Consider the following 17,653-nt stretch of genomic DNA (forward strand, 5'->3'; position numbering starts at 1 on the left):
CTTTCCAGGACTGATGTCACCTCTGGGAGGTCAAGTATGCCCCACTGGCAGGGGATGAAACTAGACAAGGAGCCAATGGGCCCAAGATCATTTCCTCTTGGCAGGTGCCAGGAGCCTCTATGCTGGCTGGCAGCAAGGACCTGCGCAGAGGGTCTCCCTCTGAGCCACAGGAGGGCTTGCAAATCCCCATCAGCCACACAGACTAGCCACAGCCTTCCTTATCACTACCTTGAAGGATGAGCATGGCCCTGGCTAGCCAGGACAGCACCCTGTGACATTTTGCTTTGGCAGTTCATTTGGTCTACAGTTATCAAGTGCTTACTGTGTCCTGGGCACTAGTCTGGCTGTTCCTTGGATGCCCGATGCCAGGACTCAAAGCCAGCCCCGGGGCAGCCTGCCCAGCTGCAGGACAGTCAGCTTCTATCTCAGATTTTCATCCCCACTCAGGTCTGGGGCAGCAGGCAGGATGGGCAGTCTGCCCTGGCACAGCTTGGTCTGAGCTGCCCGCTGGGTCAGGAAACCCCTGGCACACTGACTGAGTTGCCTGGTGCCTGGCTGGCACCGGGCCAGCAGTCCTCTGGGTGGTCCCTGAAGAGGCAGCCTATAGCCCCCATACTCAGCAGCCCGACGACCTCCCCACAACCCTCCCCTTCTTCCCTGCTGGAGAATGATACCCACAATCCTGCACAAAGAAACCTCACAAGGCTGGTGGTGCTGAGGTGCTCCTGCTGGCGCCCCCCAGCAAAGGGGCAGCCAACAATGTCCGCTGGACGCAGTGGGTGGGGCCTGGGCTGGGCGCTGCGGGGGAAACTGAGACCCAGGAGCCCCTGGCCTGGTCTGTTCCTATTTCTGTCCATAGAGACGCAAAAAGGAGCCAGTTAGTCCTTTACCACGGAAGACCCCCTTCCCCTTTTCTTGAGACAGGAACAGATGCAGAGAAAGCAGCCCGGGTTTGGGATGGGGGTAGCAAGAGCATTAATTAGCAAATTAAGGCCACTTAGAGCCGACCTACAGCATACCTCAGATTCTGTCCAGTCAGGCAAGAGGCGCAGTGAGCTCCAAAAAAGGGGTGCCGAGCGGCGCAGGACCCCCCCACCCTGCCCAACTCCCTCTAGTCCACCCGCTCCGACCCGCTCCGGCCCCTCAGGCACCTTCTGGCGGAGGAGCTTGCTGCGCACGCGGCCCCAGAGCCGGGCGCCGGTGTTGGGGGGCCGCTTGCTCCCCGGCTCCTCCAGCGGATCCAGGCAGCAGCGCTCCAGGGGCTCGCACACCGCCGTCAGGCTACAGTCCGGCTGAGGCAGGACGTCGGTCATGCTGGCGGTGGCAGAGCCCGGCCCGACGGCGACCCTGCCTGCGGGCCCGCTCAGCTCCGGGACGCAGGAGAGGCGCGGGCCTCCGGGGTCCGGAGCCGGCTGGCAGGGAGGGAGGGAGGGAGCGGGGGCAGCCTCAGCCGAGTCGAGTCGCTGGGGCTGTTACTCGAGCCGGGCAGGGGAGCGCATGGTGAGGGGCTCGGCTTTTTCCTCCCTCCGCTGGAGCAGCACCAGCGGACGGCTGGTCCCGGCCAGGCTAGCGGGACTCGGCCCTGCGCGCCGCACACCAACTGCCGAGGCCGCCGGGGAGCCCCCGCCCCCACCGGAGGAAGTGACTCAAAGGAGGCGCTGGAGGCTGCCCCCTCCAAAACACCCAACCTCCGGGTTTTAACTCTTTAACTCCGCCTCAGGCACCCTTCGGCCCTCCCTCCAGCCCCTACTAAAGTTTGACAAGCAGCTCAACTGGCCAGTTCCTTCCTCCTCTACAGCGCGGGTTAACCCCTTCCCCACCAGGCGGCTCCTGGGGGCTGGGGTGTCTGAAGGAGGCTGGGGGGAGCCAGAAGGGGTCTGCAGGGGCCAGGGCTCAGGGGCAGGAGCTGCGTTTCCATCACCAACAGCTTCCCTTGTCCGGAGCAGAGGACCCACACTGCCCTGGAGTCCCGCTTCCCCTACACCCAACACCTGCCCCAAACACCTCCCTCAATGCCAGCTCAGTGACGGGGCCAGACTCATGGACTGGCACTCAAAAACCTCCTCCTGTGCAAAGAATAAAGAAGATCCCCAGCAGGGCAGCCCCCTGGGCTTCCATGGCCCCAGAGGGAATCAGCTACCAAGAGCTTTCTCCCTGGACAAGAGCAAAAGCCAAGGACGACACTGGTTACAGATGCCCAAAAAGAAGTCCTCCTCCCAGCATGCTTTTAACTGTGGCCCTGTGCCCCTCACCAGAAAAGGCCGTGCTGCTGGGGCACAGGACGTCCACTGGCAAAGAGGCAATCAGCCAACTCTGTGCTGGGTGCCCTGGGATAGAGGAGTAAGAACTTGCTCTTGACCCTCAAGTCGATGAAAGTGTTAGCCCAAGAGTCAGAAATTAATCATCTCCCAAGGTAACGATACACATCAGAGTCTGGTGTTTGGAGAACAGAGAAAGGCCTAAACCCCAGATGGTTAGGGTCCCCACATCCCAGAGGTGTCCAGGGCATCACACCCTGCAGAGCTTGGCACAGGAGAGGAAGGCAACCAGTATTTTCCCAGTGTGAACCGTGAGCCAGGTCCCAGGCAAAGGGCATTCAAATATCCACTTGCACTGAAGCCTCTTGACTTACGTGATGTTGGTGTTACTGTCCCCAGTTTAGAGTTGTGAGACTAGGGCTCAGGGAGGTGAAATTCTCTCCTGAGGTCATGGAATTGCAGCTGGCCAGTGACAGGTCTCCTAAGGCCCTGTGCTCACAACCACTGGTCTCAGTGAAGTGTGGCTGGTTCTCTGGATTCAGGAAAAGGAGCTGGGTCAGGACCCCAGGGCAGAAGAGTCGGGGCCCAAAAGCAGCCTTTGGCACCTGGAATGCTCCTGCTGGATCTCAACCGGCATGCAAGTCTTGGGGTTTAACACCAGAGCTCTCGGTGCTTTTAGAGAAAGGTGTGGCTTCACTGCAGAGATAGCCAAGACCTCGTCATAGCAAGAGATGCCCTTCACCAAGTTTACTAGGCGACAGGCACCATGTTAACCCTCCACGTGGAGTAATTCACTGCTCCCCCAATCTTGGCAAGTATGTCCCGGCATCCCCATTTTCCATTTGAAGATACTAAGGGTACAGAGAACCTAAGCCACTTGCCCAAGACCAGGCAGGGCTGGGCCACAAACAGAGAGATCTGGCCATGTCCTCAACACCGTGATATCCCGGGGTGGTGGGGTCTGGTGCTGCGCTGCCTTCTGCCTGGCTGTTGGAGGCAGGGTCCCGGGACTCTGCTAGGCTCTGTGGTCCCTGCAGGGCAGCCAGGCCAGCCCCACCTCTTCCAGGGCTCCACGTTCCACACCCGCTTCTGCACAGTGCAGGCAGGGCTGGACTGCCAGGGCTGCACAAAGCCTCCTCACACCTGAGCCAAAGTCGCCCAAAGCCAAGGCAGCTAAATGAGGCGGAGTCACAACAGCTTTCCCAGTCCCCTGAGGGGGAGGGGAAGAGACCACCGAGGCAGGGACATGCCTGTGTTCCCCCTCCAGTGGGGACCTGAGTCTCCTTCCTGACCCACCCCTTACCTGCTCTCCCAAGGCACCTGGGTGCTGCCTCTGCAAAGAGGCTTCCTCCAGCCCCATGAGGGGCCGACAGCTTCCTCCCCACCAGCTGCACAAAACCCATCTCCCCCAGGAAGGTTCCACTCATTCCTGCAGTCTTCACCTCCTCATTCCAGTCACTTCATTGAAGGGCCACTGACTGAGGGCCTGGCTCTCGGCTCAACCCCAGACAAGGGCTGGGGAATCACAAGGATGCATCAAAAGCCTGTGCTCGACAGAGCTGACAGCCTGAGAGAGGAGAGAAGATGAAGGCTTAAACACCCCTTAACAGAAGGCAGAACAGCCTTCAGGTGTTTGGCAAATACCAATTGTGCACCTACCATGCATCACCCCTAGATGGACAAAGCATCGTCTTTGCCCTCAAGAAATCCAGTCCTAGGCTGCAAGAACAGCACAGCTCAAGTGCCATGAAAGTTGAGAGAAAAGAGAGGAAATTTCTAGCCAGAGGGAATCAGGAAAGGCTTCTTGGAGGAGGAAGGTAGTGTGGGTCTGAAGAGCTGTGGAAAAAAGCCACCCTCCCAGCTTTGCTCCATATCCCTCAGCTAATGTGCAAGTACTGGTTGTGTAACTGGCTGGTAAGGTGCCATTATAATCGCTGACCACGTTCACCTGCTGCAGACACATGGTCTGCGCTTGGCACTGCCAGCTGCTAACTTCAGAACTGGCCCCTTGCTGGTTTTCTAAGGTTCTCTGTCCTCTATCTGGGTCATATGCCACAGGGCGCAGTTTGGGAGATGCTGTGCAAGATGCATCCCTCCACTGGACATGTGAGAGAAGGGGGGCAATGCAGATCCTGTTCCCAAAGCCCTACCCTTGTCTGTCTTAAGAACCCCAGGTTCAACACTTGTCTGGGTAAAGCAAGCTCTGATTGGATGAAAGATGGCCAACTGGTCTCCATGGTGACATAAGCGCCTTAGCAGATGGGGAGCTGCTGGGAGGCTCTTCCCTTGAGATGCTCATCTTTCCTTCCTCCCTTGGGCTGGGAGCTCTCTCTAGGGACAGCACAGATTTGCCTTCTCGTCCTCAAGCCTGACTCACTCCTTCCTGGAAGCAGTGGTCTAGAAGCAGGCTGTGGCAGCGGGGAGGGATACAAGACAAGTGTTCCTACCAAGTTCCTCAAAAGCAGCAGTCTGAGTTCTCATCCCTCCATCCCACTGCAGACTCTTCCTGGGCCTCGCTGAGTCAGCTAGGCTCAGGCTGTCCCAGTTACCTAGGAAGTGACCACACTCCCTCCCTCTCTGTCTATCCCGCCACACCTGGCAGAACTGGCCTCTGAGGACATGCAAGGGCCCCCTGTCTGGATAAACAGAGCCTAGGCGGGAAGGCCCACATGAACAGATGTCACTGCCTTTGGAATTAAAAACATTCCTAGTAGACTGTTCCATCCTCCCAAATCCCCTCCCCATGCTCTCTGCCAGAGGAATGAAAAGGGCCATCCCTAGGGAGACGCAGGGCTGGGCCTTGGGTTATACTGAGGGAGGGGTAGGTACCTGGGGTGGCTGGGACCAGCCACCCAGCACAGCTGCGAATGAGGCAGAATCAGGCTACAGTGATCAGCAGTGTATCACTGAAGAAAAAAAGATGGTCAACAGGGAATATATACAGCCTGAGCTGTGTGGGTGGGAGAGGCAGGGACTGCCACCAGCGCTGCCCTGGTGACAGCTGGGGGTGGAGATGGCTCCCAGGCAAATCCTCCAGCCTGTGAACACAGGAGGAAAGTTCTTTCTCAGACCCTTGGGATGCTGCTGCTACTTCTCTGGAGTGACCTCCTTTTCCCACTGGAACGACTTTCATCTTCCCCTCAGCCCAAACTAGAACCTGGATCCCCTGTCCCTGTCGGCCAGTCAAATGACTCTAGAGCAGGAAAGGGGGTTTCCGAGCAGCCAGCTAGACCAAGGCCACAGGTACCCCAGCGAGGACAGCCTGGGAGTGAGGGGGAGGGGAGAGCCCCCATGGGCCACCCCGAGAGTCTGGGTGCTGGAGCCTGAGGAGCCCAGGGTGGCACTGAGGGCGAGGACCAGGAGGGACGTGGTTGGGGTCCGCCAATAACCCACCTTTGCAGCCCCAGAGGAGGGCAGCGTGGATGGTTCCTGCATAGGACGGGACCAGAGCCGGGAGGAGGACAGTGGTGGAGTGCAGGTGGGGTGTGAGAGCTGCAGAAAGGAAGCCCACAGCGGTCCCTGCCCAGAGACAGGCACTGGAGTCCCGGGGGGAGAGAACCAGCAGGGCAGACAATGCCCAGGAGCTGGGGCCCACGCAGAGGGCATGCGAGTTGGCGGGGAGGGTGGCCGATTATAGGGGAACGGGGGGGTGGGGGGTGGAGGGTGGGAAAGTCCCCTTAAGATGAACGGCTCTGGAGTCCCTGCATCCTCACAAGGGTTCTCCCCTTGCTCTGTGCTAATCCTAACTCAGATTATGGATGGGAAGGGCAGAGACCTTCAGCCAACGAGAAAGTGAGACCTCTTATGTTTTTCCATCTACCCTTTCTGAGCATCTACTATGTTCCAGGCCTGCAGTAGGCCTGGGGACATGAACACTTTGCTCAAAATCACCGAGTAGCCAATGGCAGAGCAAGCCTAGAAGCTACATTTTCATTCACTTATTCATTCGTCACTGAATAGATACCCACCACCTGCCAGCCGGGGAGGACCTTGAACGGGTCACAGCTTACTTGGCCAAACTGAGCCCTGGCCACCTCACCACTGACCCACTCATCCTGAGATAACCACCAAAGGCTGTTTCAGGCATCCAGGCCAGCACTCCCCAGGGCCGGGCCCTGCCTGCTAGACAGCTATGCACGGGTTGTGGGTCTCCAAGCTCTGGAGCCTCAACTCTGTAGATAGTGGCTACTGGTAGCTTCAGATGGCTGCCTAGGGCAGGGGTGGGGAACAGTTTCCAGGATGGACTCAAGGTTTGAGGTGTCAGTGGTGCTGGGACAGGGGGCAGCCAGGACTGAAAGATAGTTTCTGCACAGCCCAATCCACCCTGCTCAAGATGTGGCTGACCCTCCTGTCTCCCAAGACCGATTCACATGACAGTGCAAAGCACATGCTGTTACCCACACAGCCTCACTCTCCCTTCGGCCTGGCACTCATCTTGAGGGTGCTTGGTGGCTCGAGGTGGGCTGGAGATGCTGACAGCCACATAGCTCATCCGCTGCAGAACCATCCTGATGTGTCCCTGGCCACCCCTAGTGATTCTCACGGCATATTTGGTCACGGAAGAGGATGGAAAATCCACTTGAGCCTTTGGGAACATCTTGCTCATCTCAAACAAAACCCACCCAAGGACAGAGTGGGCAAAGCATGCCCCCGACGTGTCCATTCATGCCTTCCCACACAACTCATGGACGTAACTCATGGCCAGACTGACACCCAGACCCCCTTGGCTACCTGCTCCTGCTCACAGGATGCAGGTGGCATGGCCAGGTCTCCCAGGATAGCCAGTGGGCAGAGCACTCCAGGGGACCTCCCAGGCCACACAATGGAAACACAGCAGCCTTAGGCAGGAGGGTTTGAAATCAGGGTCTGCTGAACCTCCATGCTTTTTTCTCTTTCGCTAGTATTAAGCAACTCTTTTCACCCAACTCTGAGTCAAAATGAACAGAAGAAAGTTCCTGGGAACCAGGGAAACTGGATGTGAGTCCTGTCTGGTCACTGTGGGCTTGACAGACACTTTCTCTCTCCGGGCTCAGTTTCCATACCTGTCAAACAGGAGCTTGGGTCAGACAAGTGGTCATCAATGAAATTTTTTTTAAGCAGAGGGAATTCCTCCCCTTTCTTTCCAAATATAAGCTATGCTGAAGTTCCCCTGCCCGCAGTCAGGTAACAGCAGAAGCAGGGAGCAGAGGCCCCTGGCTGAAGTGAGGCCAACCCTATCCACTCACATGGCCACTGTCCACCTCCCTCTGCCCAGGGGCACTTCAGGTCCTCCCAGTGATCCCCAAGCCCTGCAGACTCTAAAGCTCCTGGTCCTCCTTTCAAGGGGACGGGCTCATAGCAGTTCTGATGAGAACCGCTCTCAACCACGGCCAGAGAACCTCGCTCCCCCTCAGGGTGGGTAGATAGGGAGGCCAGGAGATGAGGGGCTTTTCAAAGAAACTTTCGGTCAGGGTCCTGGATCTGAGACTCATGTCTTATCTCTACTCTCTGCTTTGGGAAAACTCTGGGCCTCGGCTTTGCTAGTGTGGGCTCCCTTCAATGGCCTTACAATAGGATAACACTTATCTCATTCTGTCAGTCAGGCTGCTGTTTTATGGGTCATCTTGGCCCTGAAGCCAGTGCAGTTCAGTTCTTGCCTCCAAGGGTGTGAACAGGCCGCACCCAGCCCTCCCCGGGGAGTGGGCTGCACCTAGGGGTCAGACCCTCACCAAGAGCCACGGTAAGGGGGGCTGAGTGAGAGGCCATGGTGGGCTCTGCAGAGCCACAGCGAGGAAGGCGGGCAGAGCCCACTGAAGGTGCCCCCTGATCAGCATTCATGTCCAGACTCAGCCCTCAGGCAAGGAGTCCCCAGCAATCCTTCTCCTAAGTCCTTTGCTCAAAGGTTTTGAATAAAATCAAAAGCGGGACGTCCTAGGAGGGTGAAGTTGCAGCCTCCACCAAAAGGGAGGTTGCCTGTCACGGGGCGTGTGCAGGATGCTGGGTACTGTCTCCCAAGGACACATCCAAGACGCGCACAGGTTCGAGAGGAAGCACTTGGAGAGGTGACCTTGCTATCAGGTGGCGGAGCTGCGATCACACCTGAGCCTTCTGCCTCTGAGTCTAGGAGCCCCTGGTCCCGGAGCTGGGAGAGCCCTCCCTCTTTTGTCTCACTGAAAGGCCGGCTGTTCTCAGGGCCTGAACGAATCAGTTCCCAAGGTCCTCTCCAGATCAGCTTCTCTACTTGCCTCCTGCCCCTTACAGGCGGGCCTGGGGAGCGGGCACCACACCTGCCTGCCTGCCAAGGGGACGTCCCCAAACGGGGCAGGAGGGAGAAGAGACTTGAGCTTCCATCTGCTTCCTACTGAATCTTCCTGTCTCCAGAACGCCCTGGACAGAGTCCAGGCTCCCCACATCAGGAATACCTGGGAGATGGAGGCGGCTGAGCATGGGCCAGAAGAGAGGTTGTCTCACAAGCCTGGGAAAGTCCCGGGACAGCAGGGCCAGCCCTCTCATGGGATCCTGCCCCTGGCTTTCCCCCATCCTGCTGACCACTTCACTCTCCAAGTATAACTGAGCCATCCAGACCTGCCCTGAAGAGGGACAGCAGGTGAGGCACTGAACACAAATACGTCTGGAACGGCTGGGGTGGGCGGGACAACAATGGCTCTAGTCACCTGGGCCCTGGGAAGAGGTGGGGTCAGAGGCACAGAGAGGAACAGCCCTGGTGCCCAAGCTGACCCCGTCCCCAGGTGTCTTCGGGCTGGCACAGTGGTGATGACAGCGGCCAAGGGAAGGGCCCCATGTGGACCTGCTAGGGGCAGCAGGCAGCCAGATATAAAACACTCAAAGCAGATGCCTCTCCTGGACGTGCACACTTGGCCCAGGCTGTGGGCAGATGGGAGGCTGGAAAGCCACACCCAGCATGGCCACTGCGGTGTCCCAGGGCAGGGAGCTGCCTAGGGCTGTGAGGTGCCAGGCTGGGGGTTAGGGGCTGGGTGGGGGAATGAAAGGGAAAAGCTCTCTGGCCAGCCCCACAGGTCAAGGTTTTCTCACAGCCAACCCCTATCCCAGTCAAAACCAGCCATTCCCGGGGGGCCCAGCTGTGGTCAGGGTGGCCTGAAGGATGTGTGGGAGAAGGTGTCAAGGACCCTTCATTGACCCGTCTGTCATTCCACCCAGGGAGGGACCCAGGCACCTCCGGGTACCAGCCATGAGGAACTGGAGTAGAAGGGACTCCAGGTCAACACCCTAGAGCTCAGCTCCCAGGGCAATAAAGCTGGCACGCTTGACCCTCGAGCAGAGTCAAACAGGAACAACAGACCCCTCGGGGGCCAGAGGGAGGGACCCGGGGTGGAGGAGTCCCTGACTCCTGGCCTAGTGGGCTCCTGACCCACACTCACTCCCAACTCTCTCGTGCTCTGCAGAGTAATTGGAACCAGAAGCAGCTCTCACCGACAAAGGGCCCTTGTTCCCGGCTCTTTATTCGCTCTGCACTCCGGGGCTGACCACCACGCAGAGCTGAGCGTGGATCTGACGGGGAGGAGCCCAGAGCTGCCCTGACTGGGGGCACAGCAGGGAAACCTCAGGCTGGCAGGTGGTGAGGGCCCCAACCTTGACCTCCCGCCCACTCTGAAGTCGGTTCATCAGTCAATCACCACCAGCGTAAGAGCACAGATGTGGCCCCAGCCGGCCTAAGGTCTAAATACACGATCCACTTGCAGGTGACATCCCCAGAATCCCTGGGGCAAGGACAGTGGACCTGGACCTGCCAGCTTGGGCATCATTAGACCAGGACTGACTCTGTGCCAGGCCCTGTGCTCAGGGCCTCACGGACTTTCACATTCAGTTCTCTTTACAGCCTATTGCACAGGTGAGGAAACTGAGGCTCAGAGAGGTAAAGTAACTTGCTGTGTTCTCCCAACTGATAAGTGGAGAAAGCTAGACTGAAGCACAGATCTGTCTGGCCTAGAAGCCCCTTCAACAGCAGCTGAATGATCACAATTTCCTTCTGTTTTCTTTACTACATGGGGAGGTCCTGTCCACTTTCTGCATTCACAGCACAGCACCTGCCATTTATGGGGAACGCCACCAACAGAAACACGTGACCACACCAGGGAAAGCGTGGGTGTGCAATGACCAGCTCTTTCAGAGACATTCCATCCTGTGAGCCTCACTACAAGCCCAAGATGAAGGCAGAGTGGGAATAATTGTTCCCATTTAACAGATGAAGAAACCGAGGCCTCCAAGTGGTCAAGGGACCCAGATGTGTTTTCTGACCCTCAGCCCCATGCTCATCCCACACTATCAGATTTACTGCACCCCACACTCCACCTAAACCACTGACAGAGGGGTGGGCAAAGGAGTTCTGAGAAGGGGGTGCCAAGGAGACAGGGATGTCTACACTGGGGGAGAGAAAGCCAGGGGGGCAAATGTGTTCTTCAACTAGAAGAGACTGAAGCTACCAGTGCTGCCTGGGTGGTACAGCTGGAGAGAGATGAGCCCCTGGGGGTGGGGGAGGGGGCGTGCTAACCCTGGGTCTGGAGAAAAGGAGGAATCTCCATCCTCAGCGAGCAGGCTCTATTCTTCAAAGTAAGAAAGTTTAAGGTGGAAACAACCCAAATGTCCACTGATGGATGAATAGATAAACAAAATGTGGTCTATACGCACCATGCTATTCAGCCTTAAAAGGAAGGGAATTCCGACACATGCTACCATTCAACACAGAAGAAGCTTAGAGACTTTCAGTGAAGTGAGCCAGTCACCAAAAGATAAATATTGTAGGGTTCCACTTACACAAGGCACCTAGAATAGTCGAATTCAAGAAAATAGAATGCTGGCTGCCAGGGGCTGGAGGGGAGAGGGCAGGAGGAACGGTAAGTTTCTGTTTAATGGGTACACACCTCCTGGTTGGGAAGATGAAAAGTTTTGGAGATGGATGGTGGTGATGGTTGCACAACTTTGTGAATGTACTTAATGCCTCTGAATGGTACACCCCAAAATGATTAAAATGGTAAATTTCATGGTATGTATGTTTTACCATGGTTGAACAAAAAAGTAAGGGAGTCTAGATGTTGTCAGATGTGCCAGTCTGAGCTCTGAGAACACTCCCAGTCCCAAAGGCAGGGGGCTGGCCTTCACGACCTCCTCCTGAGTGTCACCATAATAGCTCTGACCCCTCACAAGCTTCCAAGTGGCCAGGTCAGGAATGTCAAAGAAATCACCCTCCTTTCTCAGTCAGACACAGGCTCCAAGCTCCAGATGGGATGAGGAAGGAGGGTGGGCTGGGCGAGGGTGAGGCACCCCACCAGGATGGAATGCTGCAATGGGGGGTGGCGGGGAGGGGAGTTAGCACTCCAGGCATGGGGACAGCTGGAGCATCCCCTTCTCGGCCTGGAACCTGCCCCTTCTCACCACAGGGTCTTGAGCTCCCCTATGTCTAGGGAGGGCTGGCCCTGGCAGGCTCCCAGGAAAGTTCCTCCCATTGTGGCGAAGAGAGCCTAAGGCTGGGGGCCGTCCTAGGCTTGTGGCTGAGCTGGCAAATGGGAAAGCAGGGGTGTGAAGGGGATCCCAGGTCTCGGACCCCTTTCTAGTGTGAAGTCTGTGGCAGAAACTGAGCTGTGAGGCCCCCGGGGAGAATTCTCCCCTCTGGCCCATCCAGTCAACAAGGGCTGGACCTGGGAATACGCTAATCAGCCAGCCAGTAAGGTCCCAGTTGGGGACAGCACATCTGGAGCCTGGAGCAGCATGGCTGGAAATAGACTGGGATAAACATACAGGAGTCTCCTGGGGCCACAGAGCCAAGGCAGAGGAAGGGGGGGCCTCCTGGCTGAGGGGCTCCTGGGCCAGGTGGGGGTGGGGCAGCAGGAGGAGCAGACAGTGGGGGGCTCAAGAACGGAGGAGCTGGAGGTCTGGGGAAGGAAGGGAGGGCTCCTGAATCTGGAAGAGGAGACACGCAGCCTGCTGACGGGATCTTCCACTAGATTTGCAGCGTTGCAGCGACAAAGGGCAGATCCTGAGTGTCACAGGCTGACATCTGACTCTGCCTCTGCCCCATCTAAGAATTTTCATTTACTCATGTGCCCAGCAGCTGACCAAGCATGAGCAACCCTAAGATCGGGTCCTCAAATCTGGACCCCTCGCTCAACCACCAATGCGCTGTGTGGCTGTGGCTAAGTCACTCACCCTTTCTGGTCTCAGTTTCCTTGTCCCCCCCAAAACAGGACTGGATAAAACGCCCTCCACGATTCCTCCTAGCCTAAAAACCCTACTAATTCCTCTTTTATTCATTCCTTAAACCTCCCTCTTACTTGCGTTGCTCACAATCCCTCCTGCTAAGGGCAGGCAGGCTCCTTAATTTCCTGGGACACTCCCTGGACATTCCTGCCTCCCTGCTCTTAGCCCTGTGGGCCCTTTCCCCCAGAATGCCTGCCCCACTCCTTTCTGCTGATCCAGCCCCTGCTAGAATAACAGAGCCTTAAAATGGCAATTAATGTGCTGGCCATTATGTAAAATGACTTTTATGAAGTCATTTTGACAGTGTGACAAAAAAGGTTAATTATAAAGCCTACATACAGCCTAGGGAAAAGGGGGTTTATGATAACATTATGTGAAAACAGAAGGGAAAAAAAAGCCAAAATATACACCATCATTAAAACCATATAAAAATTTGTATACGTGAGGAAGGAAAAAGGCACAAAATAAAATGGCCGTTTGGGAGGAGTGGGAGCAGGGATGGTTTGTGATTATGTTTCAAGTCTCCTCATTATTATCGCTACTTTCTTTCTAATGTAAACACTGCTTTTGGAATTTAGAAACCCAGTGCTCTCAGATTCCTCTCGCTCCACCTCCTCCTAGAACCCTCCCTAACGCTAGCCCACGATGTTCTTTCTTTCCTTGTTTGAATCCTTGTGGTGCTAGTTTCCCTCTTGTTCCACAGGAAGCAGTGGGGGACAGGAGAGCCCCGAGAGAGGGCAAGGCATGGGGGCAAGGCATGGGCTCTGGCTCCAGTCCTGGCTCCCCCCACCAGCTGGCCCTGGCCTTGGACAGGTTACTTAACCTCAGCTTTCTCACCTTTAAAGTTGTGATGACTTTCCTACCCTGCAGGGTACTAGGTAGATCTCCTGGAGTAATGGCTGTGAACATTAGCCCAGCACGGGGCTCACACAGAGCTCTCCAATGTTACCCCTACCACCAGCATCACCATCACCATCCCCACCATCATCAGCACCTTGCCTCTTCCTCTAGCGGTGTGCCATGTACTGACAATGCTTGTCTTTCCAATCTGGCAGAAGATTCCTTAAGGCCAGGCCCCTGCACCTCAGAGCAGCCAGTCCGTGCTGTGCACACTGCAGAAGCAAAGTCCCCGCCCTGGCTCTTTTCCATGCACACTCATTCTGCTTCCTTCCAGGTACACGAGGCAGAAACGTCCCCCGCCTGGAGGTGAGAGGACACCAAAGGAAGCCTTCCGCTCACCATAAGGCGGGACGCAGGGGTGGGAACTCTCCCCTCCCCCCCAGCTCCTTCTCCAGACCACCAGCCATGCCAGGCCCTTCCCCCCGGCTGGGGGACTCCCCGATGAAGGCCTGGGGCACGGGGACACAGCGCAGGGGAGAGAGCACGGCCTTCCCTGCACAGTCAGCAGAGGCACCAGGACCTGTGTCCTCGTCTACCAAACAGGGAGGCTACGACTGTCATTTTCCTGGCAGCGCTGTTGCAAGGCTCATGTGAAGACATCTGGGAACGGGCCTCCCAGAACACAAGTGCTGGACACACACTGGTGATCAGCGCTGCCACCTGCTGTCACTCAAGGCTGCCCCTTCTCCCCATCAGCTCCGATCCCCTGCCCCCAGTGCTGCATCTGGACAACCCAGAGACGGAGACTCATTCTGGGGTAAATGCCTGGAGCTTAGGAAATGGGGTCCCTCGCTGTTCTCTGGATGAGCTGATCTAGGAGGGCTTAGAAAGAAGTGGGGCAACAGGGGTGGGCTTTCTCCCCGCTGCCTCCCCTTCAGGCCACCTGGACGTCCCCAGTGACTCGGTTCCTCCTGTGGGGCGCCCCTCAGTTCCATCCTCGGCGCCTGCTGAAGTGGGGCAAGACCGAGTGCCAGAGGCTGGTGCCAATTTCCTTCCTTGGACACGTGGCAGGAATGGAGGCGGGAGCAAGCTGTGGGAACAGACCGTTCCGTGGCTCCGTGGGGCCTGGCCAGGTTGGAACAGCTCAGTGAGGCCTCTACAGCCCAGCCTGTCATCCTTGGTGGCTCCAAGGGCAGTCCAGGGCAAGCAGACTTTACAAGGCATGGCACACCCCTGTGGGGACACCCCTCCTCCAATCTGTGGGGGGAGGATGGCTCCAGGGCTGAGGGCCAAGGGCTGGGCCTTGGGGAGCTGAGGGCTAGGAGACTTCAAAGCCCTCCAGAGGACACTGGCTCTGAACTGGCTGTTCACAGGCCCAGGTCAGCTGGCAGCAGCAAGGTTTGTGTTTCTTTTAATATCAACTCCCAGGCATTTAACATTCCTCGAAGCTTAAACACAGAAACATTTTCCTCACCAGACTGTGCTTTCTGCTTTGCCAAACATAACCTGGCTTCCTCCCCCTCCCCCACCGCCTCCATCTGCTCCTGTCTCCAAGATGTAATGATTGATGGTGTGTCCCCTGGGGCCCACACAGCTGACAGCAGTGAGGGGGAGGGAGGCAACAGGGCTGCAATGTCCAGGTGGGGACCGTGCCATCGAGGCCTGGAACCTGGGCTCTGGGGGGGGGGGGGGGGCCGGTCAGCATCCATGGTGCTCACTGTGCTGGCTGCCCGGGGCACCCTTTTGAACTCTTCCACTCTGCAGCCACTAATGGCCCAGAGGGCGTGGTGGTTGGTCAGGCTTCTGGGCTGGGTACCTCCTGAGGCTGGACAGGCTAGCCTGGGGATGTGGACTGGAGCGCCTACTCCTTAGCCCTGCAGGAAGTAGGTTCCTAGGCCTGAATTTAGAGCTCATGCTCATCAGCTCCCATTTCCTAAATAATGAAGGACCAGCTCACAGTTGCCTGGCAGCACTGTATCCCTGGCAACGATGCTAAAGAGTGAGGTGCAAGCCCCACAGCATCAGGAAGGGCCGTGCTCAGGATTGTGGGGCAACATGAGGCAGACGGTTGGGCCTCACCGAATGGTGCCATCTCCCCTGTTCCAACACTGGAACCTGAGAAGGCCCACAAGAGTTCCCAAGGGGGCACGGCCACAAGGACACCCAGCCGAGTCAGACACCCATCTCTGCAGCCTCAACAGTGCATCAGAGAACAACAAAGGCTTCCTGTAAAAAAGAATCATTCAGCTCCCTGCACCCAGATCAACCCTGGGGCAATTGTTAACAAGCCCAGAGCCCGTGCCTCAATCCCAGGGCATGACAGTTACTGTTTCCCTCGATTTCATGGTCAAAGAATCAACTCCCAAACCAGGACACTTACGTCATAAGCATGAGGCCACACAAGGTGCCAGATGGAGTGTGGATGGCTCCACACCAAATGTCACCCCGCCAAGCCTGCATCCCCTTGATAGGTAAGTGAACAGCAGCCATCTTCAAAACTGGCCAAATTTCCAAAGACACAGGCTGCATATAAAGCCCTTTTCCCTACATACATTTATAGGACACCAAGAAACGCAGCTGACGCTTCTGCTCGTACCTCTCAGAACCCACCCTGAGCCAGTGACCTCCTGGCACAGGTGAGTAAGGCCCAGCAACCCTAGCAACAGGTCAGAGACCAGCGCCTAGCAGCCCAGCTGGAACCTAAGCCCTTCCAGTCCATTGGCAAATGCCCGGGGCCTCACTCTCTCATGGCAGACATTGCTAATCCAACACAGCACTCACGGATATAGCATGAGAACCCTTCTTAACACTGTGTTCCTAGAAAAAGCCATCAGTAGGCTAGAGATGGGATATGAAAACAAAGGTAGCTGTCATCCTTCCATCCAGTCCATCCTGCAGGAGTGTGGATAACCTGAACCAGATGTGGGAGCCCAAGGAACCAGGCACACATGCGCTTCCAGGGCTAGAATGAGACTCCATCTCCAACAGGGGAGAACAACCATCTCAGGGAACTTTTCTCAAACCAGCTTTGAGCCCAAGTCACAAAAGGCCAATCGCCTTGACCAAGAAGATAGGGGAGAAGGACGCTGTCCCGGCGGGCACTACCTCCCGGCAGCTCCCCGAGCCTGGCCCTGGTGCCCCAGCAGCGTCTGGCCCCTCACCTGGATCTGCCCTTTGCCCATGATCTTGTCCACAATCTCGTTGTTGTCCTTGTTGACCTTGGTCTTGTCATAGCACTTCTCGTAGCACAGGATCCTCAGGGACTGAGAGCCCTCCAGCTCAATCTCAAACTCCTGGGGAAACATGGGGTAGGGTCCTGAACCTCCGAAGCTGACCTGGCTTCCTGGCCACAGGTGGGCCCCACCTTGGCAAGGGTGAGAGGGGGTGCAGAGGGCCCCTGAGGACCACAGCATGAGGCACTGGGCAGCTTCTTCACTTCCTGGGGCTCCAGAGGCCTCCAAACCTCCGCTGAAGTGGAGTTTGGGGCCTGAGCCGAAACCCCGTTGTGTCTAGACACAAACACGAGGTTAGAAGCCAGATGAGCAGGGAGGAGAGGCAGGGAGGAGAGGGCAGGGGAGTCAGAGGGATGGGGGTGGCCCAACAGCAGGCATGAACGCCCCCAGCCAACCGGACATGAGCACTGGGAGTGGGATGGGCACGGTCGGGGACAAGCCCAGGAGTCCCCTGTGGGGACACCAGCCCCTCCACTCACCTCATCCCATTTGGGCTCTGTCGTGTCGCGGAACACCCTGGTTTTGGCTTTGCTGACAAAGTAGCCAAACGAATCCACCTCCAGGGTACAGTACAGGTCTGTGGCAGAGAGGGGATAGGGACAGACACACCCAGTGAGGCCCGAGGCGCAGGAACCCGTGGGTGACGGAGGGGGATAATGCATCAGCACCCCTTGTCCTCCTGTGGTGGGGCCTGGTGCCCTCCTGCCCGCAGCCTGGTGTGTTCCGGCCCCTTCCCACTTCTCCACCCTCCCCACTGACCCACCTCATGCACCGCCCCTCCCCCCCCCCCCAGCCACGATGGTCCCCTCCTGCCAACGTGTCAGCTGCTACCACCTTAGGGTCCCTGCAGTACCTTCTTGCCAGATCTTGGCTTAGCGACTCCTCACCACTGAGGCCTCATGCCAAGGTCTTCACCGACCACACTGACTACAGGAGCCACCCCTCCCCTCCCCTCCCCTCCCCTCCGCCCTTCCAATCCCAGGTTCCTCAACAGGGGTGTCCCTGGAGGGCACCTGGCCTCTGGGTACTGAAAACCTGGAGTGACCTCAGTCACTGTGACAACCAAAAATATCCCCCACACTCCAAAGGCTGTTTGCTGTTTTCTTCATA

General features: G+C 57.0%; 1 protein-coding gene and 1 long non-coding RNA gene across 6 annotated transcripts in view; both read right to left on the bottom strand.

Moving 5' to 3' along the window:
• Positions 1-17,653, bottom strand: part of ABR (ABR activator of RhoGEF and GTPase) — a 172,688-nt gene that overhangs the window by 20,691 nt on the left and 134,344 nt on the right. For 4 of the 5 annotated variants that reach the window (XM_006184972.3, XM_032457509.1, XM_032457507.1 and 1 more), the window contains 2 exons: positions 17,023-17,120; positions 16,472-16,603 (listed from right to left, as the gene is read on the bottom strand). In XM_006184972.3, the coding sequence (XP_006185034.2) occupies positions 16,472-16,603; positions 17,023-17,120 (230 nt within the window). Of the gene's footprint in view, positions 1-1,151; positions 1,655-16,471; positions 16,604-17,022; positions 17,121-17,653 lie in introns of those variants that run through there. The other variant, XM_032457510.1, reaches the window with a different exon arrangement.
• On the bottom strand, positions 4,533-16,460 carry LOC116656793. Its single transcript, XR_004311762.1, has 3 exons — positions 12,215-16,460; positions 11,376-11,381; positions 4,533-4,543 (listed from the first exon to the last, which is right to left on the bottom strand). It is a non-coding gene; the product is annotated as an uncharacterized LOC116656793 (long non-coding RNA).

Source organism: Camelus ferus, chromosome 16 (assembly GCF_009834535.1).
Source record: "Camelus ferus isolate YT-003-E chromosome 16, BCGSAC_Cfer_1.0, whole genome shotgun sequence".
In the NCBI taxonomy this organism is placed as follows: domain Eukaryota; kingdom Metazoa; phylum Chordata; class Mammalia; order Artiodactyla; family Camelidae; genus Camelus; species Camelus ferus.